General features: G+C 45.8%; 3 protein-coding genes across 3 annotated transcripts; 2 read left to right on the forward strand and 1 right to left on the reverse strand.

Moving 5' to 3' along the window:
* Nucleotides 1-272: 272 nt before the first annotated feature.
* LOC310814452 (rab GTPase-activating protein 1-like) lies at nucleotides 273-5001 on the forward strand. The gene is made up of 8 exons (XM_083683870.1): nucleotides 273-938; nucleotides 1505-1564; nucleotides 1905-2015; nucleotides 2436-2540; nucleotides 2777-2860; nucleotides 3166-3237; nucleotides 3584-3865; nucleotides 4326-5001. The coding sequence occupies exons 1-8, from the start codon at nucleotides 798-800 to the stop codon at nucleotides 4557-4559; spliced, it is 1089 nt and encodes a 362-aa protein (XP_083539996.1). The 5' UTR covers nucleotides 273-797; the 3' UTR covers nucleotides 4560-5001.
* Nucleotides 5002-5438: 437 nt separating this feature from the next.
* ebi3 (Epstein-Barr virus induced 3) lies at nucleotides 5439-7434 on the forward strand (the record flags this gene model as incomplete). Its single annotated transcript, XM_083684134.1, has 6 exons — nucleotides 5439-5445; nucleotides 5806-6009; nucleotides 6175-6292; nucleotides 6476-6618; nucleotides 6893-7050; nucleotides 7285-7434. 6 exons carry the CDS (start codon nucleotides 5439-5441, stop codon nucleotides 7432-7434), a joined length of 780 nt encoding a protein of 259 aa, XP_083540260.1.
* A 388-nt stretch (nucleotides 7435-7822) lies between these two features.
* odf3l2a (outer dense fiber of sperm tails 3-like 2a) lies at nucleotides 7823-10856 on the reverse strand (the record flags this gene model as incomplete). Its single annotated transcript, XM_083684155.1, has 5 exons — nucleotides 7823-8168; nucleotides 8559-8700; nucleotides 9608-9724; nucleotides 10293-10403; nucleotides 10805-10856. 5 exons carry the CDS (start codon nucleotides 10854-10856, stop codon nucleotides 7823-7825), a joined length of 768 nt encoding a protein of 255 aa, XP_083540281.1.
* Nucleotides 10857-11865: the final 1009 nt, after the last annotated feature.

The raw sequence follows: 11865 nt of genomic DNA on the forward strand, positions 1-11865 counted from the left end.
GAGGGGTAGGGGGGGAGGGTAGAAGGGGGTTGCAATGCTATGGGGTTTCAGTATGCAGAGGTGTGGTCCCTAGGGAGGTAGAGAGAGAAAGAGATGAGAGAGGGAGATAATGAGAATGAAAGGCAGGGCAGACAGCAGTGGGTGTGACTCTGACGCACCGTCACATAGGTCTATAAATACCCTGTCAATCCTGCCACTGCACATTCAGAGGGACACGCCTACCGTACATAACCTGACACCTGAGTTTGTGTGGAGTGACCTACTCTTCTTGGAGGTGTGTGTTTGTGGAGTTTCCTACCTTCCATCGTGAGTGTGTGTGTGTGTGTGAACCTGTTTCTGTTCATTATTGACCTGTTCACCAGTTGACCCTTGGACCCCACCTGCGTTAGGTTACCTGTTTCTCAGCGACTGGACTTTACCCGTGTTTTCAGCTATTGGACTGAGCTGTTGGAGATCAGAGTCTGCTCATCCGCACCTGCCTTGCTGTGTATATATTGGAGTTAAACCTGTGGAACTTGTTGAAGGTCTCCTGGGTTTGGGACTTCTCTGAGTACAGGTATATCTCACCTACTGGGATTAACTAGTGCCTGTCTGTCTTATTACCTGGAGTTGACCTGTCTCACATACCTGTGTGTTTACCTCTGCCTGGAGCACACCTGTATATTCTCTGTAATTCACCTGTGGAATTCTGATCCACTGGTTTTCTGTAACTGGTGCTCGTGGATTACTGGAGTTGAGCTATATCGAACACCTGTGTGAGCGTGTAAGTGTACTTGTGTGAGTGCACTTGTGTCAGGATGATGGAAGAGGTGTCAATCACGGTGGCGTATGATGCCCACATTGAGGAAGAGATCCTGGCCTGTCTCGTGGCTGAGTCCAGACCCAAACACACGTTAGGACCACAACCTAACCATGACCACAACAAGACCAAACACAAGGTAGGACCACAACCTAACCATGACCACAACAAGACCAAACACAAGGAAGGACCACAACATAACCATGACCACAACATGACCAAACACACGATAGGACCACAACCTAACCATGAACAAAACATAACAAACAAACATTAGGACAACAACATAACAATGAACAAAACATGACCACACACTGACCAGATCCAAACACACAATAGGACCACAACCTAACCATAACCACAACATGATCACACACTAACCAGACCAAATATGGATGGAACAGAACGCTTACTATAACCAATATCCACCAATATTGTTTAGACATGTCTGTTGTGATCATTATATGTATTTCTTTTTAATCAGTTTTGTTTGTTAGCTCAGAAGCTTAATGTGGTTAAAGATGTGTGGGTACATTGGGAATGACAATGTTGTTAGGTGTGACTATCTTGTTCTCGCTCTATCTTGATCTCCATTAGATCTCTGTTTGTGTGAGATTATTGTCTCTCTGTGTTACTTAAACTTGGCAGTTGTTGGTATTAACTGATCAGCTGATTAACTGTTTATCTCTACCGGCTCCCTCTAAGAAGCCCAAGCTGAGACAGAGCCAGAAGCAACTGCAGGAGGACCCTATTGACAGATACCAGGTACTATAGCCCCCCCCCCCCCCCACACACACACACACATAAACACACACACACACACACACACACAAACACAGACACACACTCTCTCTCTCTCTCTCTCTCTACACAGCCCCACTGATAGATACTGTATCAGAAACCATGACCCCACCCACTTTCACTATAACCAGCACCTCCACTTTTCCCCACCCAAAAACCGACAGCCAAACTTTCTATCCCATGCTCATATACAGAACCATCCCCACAGTAACTGCTTCACACTTCTACCGCCAACCTAAACCCACAGAACTATCTGTTATCTGTAGAGGCAGAATTTGATTGACCTGTATTCTATGTTCTGCAGAGGGAGAACCATCAGCTTCAGCAGACCAGTCTGCGCCTGGAGCAGGAGAACGATAACCTCGCTCACAAACTTGTGACCAGCAAGATCGCGTTGAGGAACTCCCTGGACCAGGTACACCACTTCCCAGTTCCACACCTAGCCCCTAGCCCCTAGCCCCTAGCCCCTAGCCCCTAGCCCCTAGCCCCTGCCCCAGACCCCTACACTCTTAGAATAAAGGGTTCCATGAGAACCCTTTTGGGTTCCATAAAGAACCTTCTGTGGATACCCCAACCCCCTAACCCCGCAACCCCCTACCCCCCAACCTCCCTAACTCTGCAACACCAACCTCCTAACCCCTACCCTGGACACAGACTGTCTACCCTCAGCCCATGCCCCTTAACCCCTACCCAGACGTTTAACCCTCTACGCTCTACCCTTAACCCTCTACCCCAGACCCTGTACCCTGTACCCTCTACCCCATACCCCATACCCCATACCCCAGCCCCGCTAACCCATACCCAGCCCTGACCCTGTAGATCTCTGTGTCCACAGACGGAGGACAGAGTGGATGAACTGACCAAAGAGCTGTTCCAGACCAGACATCACCTGAAAGTAACTGAAGAGGAGAAGAACCGGAAGGAGGAGGAGGCCATAGAGGTACATGGTGATACCCTATTCTAGATGTTTCCGTGTTCACCTCCAGGTTACATCCATACTCGACTAATAACTAGTTCTGGAACTAGTCCATTGAATTCATAACATGGGAAGCATCAAGTCATATTGTATTCTGTTATATTCTGTTCTATTCCATTCTGTTCTATCTTATTATTACATAACACATACATATATTATATTCTATAACATTACATAACATTATATTCATCCCTTCCCAGCTGAAGGAGGCGTTTCGGAGAGAGCTGGAGAAAGCTGATTTTGATGTAAAAAAGATGACAGGCATCCTCACAGACTACAAACAGGTACAGTACACAACATCACCACAGACTCTTACAACACTACACTACCCATAACCCCAACAACCTTAGCCTCATGTCTGTTTAGACAGTAGAGTAGGCAGTCTTGAGACTAAGAGTCAGTAGAGTCTTAGAATCAGTCATGTCTTGGATTTACCAACTCGATTTCCCCCCATAACCACGCCTGACCCTGTCATTTTGGGAGTCCTGAGTGAGATCTTAGCCTGAAGCCCACCTAACTAGCATTATGATTTTATGGTATAGTTTGTGAATACGTTGAATATGAAGTGTGGTGTGTCTCCCTTTCTCAGATCTGCTCTCAGCTGACCAGTCGGCTGGAGAAGCAGCAGGCATCAACCAGGGTGGAGCTGGAGACACTCAAGGTGAGAACTAACAGCACTCACTGTTCAAATGAAACACCTATCATCATCACAACAGTAATGAAGAGCACAGAAACAATCCTCTTATGTCCCCTTATAATAATTACAATTACATGTAAATGATTTAGCTGATGCTTTTATCCAAAGTGACATTTGTCTAAGTAAGTGAATCAACTATAAATCAGTGACATATAACATCATTATAACATCATAGCACAGTACATCTCTCTTTCTCTCTTGTTGTTGCAGAACATATTGATGATCTACCCTTACTGATGGACTCCTCTAATCCCATTCTCTCTCTCTCTCTCTCTCTCTCTCTCTCTCTCTCTCTCTCTCTCTCTCTCAGTCTACCGTGCTGGCGTGTTCCCGTTGTAGACAGGTTCTAGATATGGAGGACCGGGCCCACTCGCGGATAGTGGAAGGTACCGGTACCATAGTGCCGATGGTGGGGGGTTCTGAATCTGGCACCACAGAAACAGACCATGATGAGAGTACTGGTACTGGTACCAGAGAACCGGACCAGAAGAGGGACCAGGAGAAGGACTCTCTCAGCGCCCAGGTCAGAGAGCTGGAGAAAGAACTCGCCCTGACCAAACTCCAAATGGTTGAGGCCAAGTGCAAGATCCAGGTCAGAACTACAGCACAGTACAGCACACTCCATAGTACACATTACTGGACACACACAGTTCTAACATGATTCATCATAACAAGATAACATGATAACAAGATATTACATTTAACAATGTTAAAGGGGACAAAAGCACAGCACATTGTAATTACAAATTAGCTTTAAAAAAAGCCATGACCATTTACATTTTACATTTTTGACATTTAGCAGACGCTTTTATCCAAAAAGACTTAAAACAAGTACATTTGTCTAAAGTAAGTGAATCATCTATCAACAGTCATCATAAGACAAAATCTATGCTAGGACCAGGTGTCCTTGGCAGTCACAATGCAAAAAGAAGGAAGGATTACTTGACCTGACCACCAGGAAACATGTGTGCAATCCTATCAGAGGAGGACAACACTCTCCAGAAGGTTCAAGCCTATATTTCTAACATGAGCCTACCGTGGTTTTTATGCAGGAGTTGGAGCACCAGAGGGGGGTGATGGCAAGTGATCTCCAGGTAGCTAAGAACAGCTGGTTCAACAAGACTCTCAGCTCCATGCGATCAGCCAGCGGGAGCTTCCATGGCATCGGTGCACCCAAGCACGTAGCCCCAGCAGTAGGCTGGACCCTCCACAGACCTGTCCTCTCTGCTTTGAGCTCCCAGAGTCTGTCATTGACTCCAAGAGAGGGCAGAGGGGAAGACGATTGAGCGAGAGGGTGTGGGAACAAATGTATTTTATTTTCAGGATGATATATAAATGCAGCGTTACAAAGTTACAAAAGGGAGTGTGTCACCGAAATGACAGTATAAAGTCTGCTCCACCATGATGCATAACATGCTGTTGGAGCAATTTCTGACATCTAACCTTGTTGTGTGTATTTGGTTTGGTTTTGGGATGTAGGGCATATTTTGCACACTAGGGGGCAGTCATATGTCAGGTTACAGGTAACACTGACAGGTGACCAGGAAACAAGCACTCACACATGACGATACTGTCACCATAGCATGCTTGACTTTGAATACATTGAATACAGTATGCACCTTACATTTGTACTGTAAAACCATGTCTCTTTGAATGAACAAAATATTGTGATGTTTTTTCTATATTATATATTGCTAATAATAAATGGGTCACTTGACTAAAGATTCAGTTTGCTGCGTCCTGAAAATGTTATTTCGATATGCATTATATATTTTGTTGCACTTTCACTCCTACATATTATTTGTTCACCCGTCAATGATTAACCCCATTTACACAACAAGAGTCTCTGTGGTGATCCCTGTCAAACTGTGTGACTATGATACAGAATAGACTGTGGAGAGAATTGGCAGCATTAGTCTCTATCTAAATCTCTACATCCTTATACTCTTGACTCTTTCCCTTCTCCAACGGCAGAACTCTATAACACAAGAGGGATGCGTCTTTCAAGTGTCTGGGGCTGTTTGTGTGTGTGTGGGTCCTGCCGGGGCTTTCTGTGTGTGTCTGCTGTGGTGGCTCTCCTTAGTAGTGTACTCTGCAGCGATGTGGCGATTCTATCAAGAGAAAATGGAGCAGTTAAGGGTGAGTCTGGGTCAAGCTTTGAGACCATGCCCAGTCTGTTACTGTAACTTGTAAAAAAAAACTGTTAAGTCAGTCTTTTCATACTATGTTGTTTTAAATGTAATCCTAAACTTTCATCTAGATATGGGTTATTGCAAACACAATTTCTTTCACAATAATGACCTCGGAGTACAATCACAAAGTGGATTGCTGGAATGCTGATCTAGGATCAGTTCCACATATGTCTTATATATAATCGTATTCATTATGATCTACCAGGCTTAACTGATCCAAGATCAGTACTCCTGTACTCATGAGCGCAGGCCCAGGTCATTAATGTGAAAGACAATTTGGATACAACGTACAGTATCTGAATGAATAAAGGTAACATTTTTCTCATAACCCTCTCCCCAGACGTGTATTTGTCGGTGGGCTCCCCTGTGTCAGTGCCCTGTGCTGGAGTGGAAGGCATGGAGGTGGAGTGGAGGCTGAATGGCTCAGTGTTCCAGCCAGGTCCCAACCTGACTCTTCTCAACACCAGCCTGGAGGACAGGGGTTCCTACACCTGCCACAGCCCCACGGGACACCTGCTACACAGGCTTAACCTGCAGCTGGGCTGTGGGTCCCTCCACCGTCACGCTCATTTGTGTCATTTGCGTTGTGTGTGTGTGTGTGTGTGTGTGTGTGTGTGTGTGCGCGCGTATGTGAAGCGTGTGTATTGTATGTGTGCTTCTGCTCTTCGAGTGAGGTGTGAGAAGTGTTTGTCTCCTATGCCCCTTACAGATCCTCCCTCCAGGCCTGCAGCACAATGCTGGTCTCCTAGTTACCCCATCAAAGTCCTCTGCTCTTGGATGGAGCAGCCTGAGACCCTGCTGCCAACACACTACATTGCCTCCTACAGGTATAGACAGGGATGCCAACTGTCTTCTCTGGCTTCTGAAAAGGCTATTCAAATAACTGAGTGTGTGTGTGTGTGTGTGTGTGTGTGTGTGTGTGTGTGTGTGTGTGTGTGTGTGTGTGCCAGTGGGAAAGAGGAGACCCAGCAGTGCCACCCCACCCATGGCTCCCCGGCCTATCCTCCCAGCTCAAAGCGCTCTTCTCTTGGGTCAGAGTGGTACTGTGTCATGGAGGACATGGAGCTCTACACGTCTTACTTGATCAATGTGACAGCTATCAACCCTCTAGGAAGAGCCTCCCACTTACAGAGCTTGACTATGGAAGACATTGGTAAGAATCCATCAATCTATACGCTATCTAGTTTTTTATTGCATTATTATTATGATCTACTCCACTCTTATTAATTGATTTCTGCTCTATGGTATATTTTACCTTGTGTGTGTGAGTGTGTGTGTGTGTGTGTGTGTGTGTGTGTGTGTGTGTGTGTGTGTGTGTGTGTGTGTATATTTTTTAATACATTTATGGCATTTAGCAGACACCTTTATCCAAAGCGACTTACAACAAATGTGTGTATGTGTGTGTGTGTGTGTGTGTGTGTGTGTAGTGAAGCCAGACCCTCCTGTGAATGTGAGAGTGGTCCTTGGAGCATCCAGGAAGTTATCAGTGGAGTGGGCCCCTCCCTCTTCCTGGCCTGACTCCCCCATCCTCCCCCTCAAGTACAGAGTGAAATACCACTGGAGCAACGGTGGCACCCCACAAGAGGTCATTATACATATTTGTACTCACACAATATAATTGGGAAACGTAGCCTGATAAGATAAGTGAGGAATCGATAGATGCTAAGTGGGATCCTTGGGACAACCCTACAGTACCCTTACCCGCTTTAAATCTCCACTTCAATGGGGTGAATCGGCCCTGCCAAGGATTCTACTTAGGATTTACCATGAGGAATGTGCTGGTTGAAAGGGGTAGTAACTCTCCATGCGTCTTCTGCAGCTGGGCCCGTATGAATCCACCCAGGTGTTCCTGAGGGGGCTGGCACCAGGAAGGACATACCAGGTGCAGGTGTGTGCTATGGACCTGCTGGATATGGGCAAATGCAGCGACTGGAGTGCCTCTGTCAGTGTCACCATGCCGACACACTGAGATAACACACACTGTTTCTGGACAGGGCCTCTCTGATACTTTGTGTGGTTGTGGCTGTGTGAATGAAGCAAAAAGCACAATTTGTGTTATTGTTTTTCTCTTTTTATTGTGAAATAAATGGAAAAAGCTGCACCTTTTTTAGTGTGTAAGACAGAGAGTTGGGATGGGTCTCAGATCAAATCAGATTTCCTGCTCTTTTGCGGATTGTTCTTCTATTGTTGTCAGTTGATCTCAATAGTCTAAGGTGGCTTCCTCTACTCATCTCCTCTCCTTCATCGGCATGGATCTGAGGAGACCGGCTAGCTTCCGCCTGTTCTCAGTCCTCTCCTAGATAGGACCCAAGGAGAGGATTACACTTATGACTATTGGGACACACCCCAAGAGTCTCTCAATCCAACACGTCCACCACCAGAGGGGTGACAAACTCTGAGTGTCTGATGCCCAGTGAGAAGGACGGAGGGCGGGGGTGGTGAGTCGGGTATTTCTCCGGGCTGTGGGTGCCGGGGCCAGGGATGAGCGAGGCGTCGCTGGGCCGTTTGGTCCGGCTCTGGAGGGAGAAGGAGGGCTGCCGCTGGAGGTAGACACTGGGGTCAGTGCTGTTGTAGCAGCCCGGCCCAGGGGTCATAGACAGGTCCTCAGCACCGCCACCAGCGCGGCGTCTGGCCCCAAGGCTGTAGCTGGCACTGGAGGGCTTGTAGGGAACCTGGGAGCCCAGCAGATTGGGCAGGGTGTACCTGGTGAAAATGATACAGTGGTTTTGGAGATGTTTTTATCCTAATATGGTTATTTAGCTGAAGCTTTTATCCAAATATGGTAATTCAGTGGGCGCTTCTATCCAAATCAGATGATCGAAAAGATGCCTTTATCCAAATACGGTTCTTGGGCGCCTAGCAACATAGTAAGGGTGTGCCTGATATGATCATGGTTCTCTCTCTCTCTCTCTCTCTCTCTCTCTCACTGTCCCGAAATGGAAATGTCCTGATTCTCCCTGATGTCCTGATTCTCCCTCTCTCTCTCTCTCTCTCTCTCTCCCCGTCTCTCTCACTCTCTTTTCTCCCTCCCCCTCTCCTCTCTCTCTCTCTCTCTCTCTCTCTCTCTCTCTCTCTCTCTCTCTGTCATCATACCTGTTAGGGGCAGGTACAGCATCGACTGAGCGGTAGCGTGTGCGGGAGCCAATGGTGTAGGAGGGCGGCCTGCGGTGGGCATTTAGAGGCGGGGCTTTCTCTGGGCTGTAGGCTCCTGGACCGGGGGTCTGGAAGGGCTCCCCTAGACGAGAAGACGAGAGGATAGATCATAGATCATCTTGTTACCTACACAAGATCAGCTATTCACATGATTTGTATAGTCCTTAATCAGACATTAAAGAGGCACTTCACCACTTTTTAACTTCATATTCATCATCTCCAGCACCAGACCAATGTCTGCAGATGTAAAAGCAAGACGTTTATTCATAAACTTTTTACAATCACTTTTTGCAATCACTTTCTGTGACCAAAGAGAAAAATAATTTGGGCGCCATTTGGCTACTATCAAATGAACTCTTAGTGATATAAGACACCGTTAATTTACACAAATTTCACCAATAGGCTAAGAGAAAATATTTGCAAAGCCAAATTATTTGCTTACAAATGCTACTGGGTATACACTTAGGTTACACAACTCTGGTTTCCGTATTGATATAGGCCAAGTGTCAGTTTTTAGACTTCACTCACAAAACATTATTCCTAAATTCATTAGGCTATAGACCTACTGCATTAGCTGCATTTGTAGCCAGAATGAAACGTCACTGGAACCTGTAGTGCTTATTTGAGCTTTATGTTGATTTCTCAAAATATTATTCCCAAATTTGTAAGGCTATATGCCTACTGCATTAGTCTACACTCCTAGCTCTCCACTTTACACCCTATTATGAAGCATTTAATGACGAATCGGTGTCACCTCAAAACTAGTAAACAATCTCTATGGCAAGATGCATCTTTCACCATAGTTACGACCAGTGACGATCAGTGTAATTGGTGGTGTGAGCTTGTAACATACAAATGGACAGAGACCGAATCATAGTCCCCTCTTGTTGTGGGGGACAATAAATAAAGTGGTGAAGTGAAGGTTAGATAGAATTAATAATGATAACAATACAATGTTGTTCAATAGGAGGTCTATAGCAGTCACTCACCTCCCAAGCGCTTCCCTCTACCCAGCATAGAGTAGGAAGGGGTCCCGGCATGGCCGAACCGGGTCATCTTGGCATCGATGTGGTACTGTGGTCCTGGACTGGAGTCAACAGAGACCACTGCAGAACACAGAACAAACCTCACAAATGGGCCCTCAGACAACCTCAGACAACAACCCTTCTCCCTAGCCTCTTCCCTGTGTGTGTTGGCAGATCTGAGAGAATCAGACAGGTGTAAGTAATAAGGCTGAAGGTTCCCCAAGGGAAAAAACTAACGGGGCACACCTGACCAGCAAACAGATGTTACATTTCCGAATGGGTTAAAATTGTGTTAGTGTTACTTGGTTCATTTTGGAAAGCCTGATGAAATCACTGGCAGCAAGTCGTCATAGTGGGGTGGAAACCCAATGGAAATGATTGACACCTTGCCACACGTCAAACCAATCAAATATATTGCTTGGGCGGAGCTCTAAAAAGAGGCAACACCTCCAATTTTCTTACAGTACATTTTCGGGCTGTCAATGGGATGCTAGTCAGGCCATCATCTGAACTATAGATGAGTTCAGTGTCTCAGTGCTTTCATATTGAGAAGAAATCAGCAAGTAGAAGGGAGTGAGGGGAGCCAGTAAGTGTAGAGGGGAAGAGCACAAGTGTTCTGTTTGGAATGCAGCCAGTTGTCGTGACTCACTGGTGCTGCTCATGCGGCTGTGGAAGGAGTAGGCGGGGCTAGTGGGCTTGGTGAGGTCATGGTTGATGTAGCCAACTGTCGGGGGTAGGGCATAGCGACCAGGACCAGGCCCTAGTGACAGAGTGATGATGATGATGATGATGATGATGATGATGACGAGTCATGTAAAGGAGACATGAAATTGTTGAGCACCAGATACTGTACATAATTCTCAAACATAACACAGAGAGCAAGTTATATACAAGCTCTATACAGCCAGTCAAAGTAAAAGTCAAATGCATAAAACAAATAGAAAATGGGGATGGCATTTATGTACAGAATGGATTCCTCTCTCTTAACCCTTTATTTGGAACAGACAATTATCACTTTTAGGGTTGGTTTCCCAGACACAGTCAAATTGAAAAATGCATTGAAGATGCGTTTGAGTCAAGGATTAGGGCTTAATCTGTGTCTGGGAAACCAGCCCATGAAGCATACCTATTCAATATGTAACATCAATCTCATGAACATACCTTTCTCTCTTCCAGCGATGATCGGACGTCTCCTGACCACCACCCCCTCCATGACTTTCGATCTCTCTGTCTTTCTTCCTTCTTTCTCTCTTTGCTCTTCTGTCACTCCGTGCACATCCTGTTCGTGTGTCCTGCTCTCGTGTCTTGAGGAAAAGCACGGCATCAGAGGGGGTGAATTATACATGACTGTCACAAGGAGGAGGAGAAACCTAATCTTCACTGAAGCTCTGGGTATACGCCCAAATCTAAATACATCTCACTTCCCCTTATGCAAGGTTCCTAGAAGACAAAGGTTCTTCAGACCGCTAGCTCTCAGAACGAGTCTTGAGAATGTAATGTTGGACAGTGTGGTAGGCTAAAGAGAATAGGCTACTGAGAGGAATGCAGATTTTTTTAGAATCATATTTATTTTGAAGAGACAAGTGTAATCAGTGTCTTTATTCGGCAACAAGCCTTGTCTGAGTTTGCTAACTTTTGCTCTGTCCTGGTCTTAGTACTGGAACCCATTAAGGCCTCCGATGTAACTCCCCATCAAACTGGCTATGAATGGGAATATCCCTTCTACTCATTCTAATTCTATGTAGAGAGGTAACTAAGCCTGAGTGCACGATCCTGACCAGCAAACACTGGTTAAATATTAACAGACGGTGACTTGGGACAGCCACAGGGCTGAGTAACAAAACCATATGGGATTACATGACATGCGCCTTAGTGTGGTACACCACTTCAGCAGCTCTAAAAAAGTGTGTTAAAAAATGTTCTCTCATATTGTCTTCATGCAACGCGTGTTATGATGAATTTTAACTGGGGTGCAAACTACGTAAAATTCTGTTGTAATGATAACCAGATGTGGAACATAGCCTGGGCCCCTCTACCTCCAGACTTGCTGGCACCATGCCACGTAGGCCATGGGGGGGAGGCTTCCAGAGACTTGTTTGTCTCTCTGTATAAATATGAGAGAAACCCCCAAGTTGGGTTGCTCTTTTGTGGACTGTGCATTGACCATGTATCTTCCATTGTGAGCCCAGATCGATCTGAATTAAACTATCCTGATTCAACTT

Source organism: Argentina silus, assembly GCF_951799395.1.
Source record: "Argentina silus genome assembly, chromosome: 13".
In the NCBI taxonomy this organism is placed as follows: domain Eukaryota; kingdom Metazoa; phylum Chordata; class Actinopteri; order Argentiniformes; family Argentinidae; genus Argentina; species Argentina silus.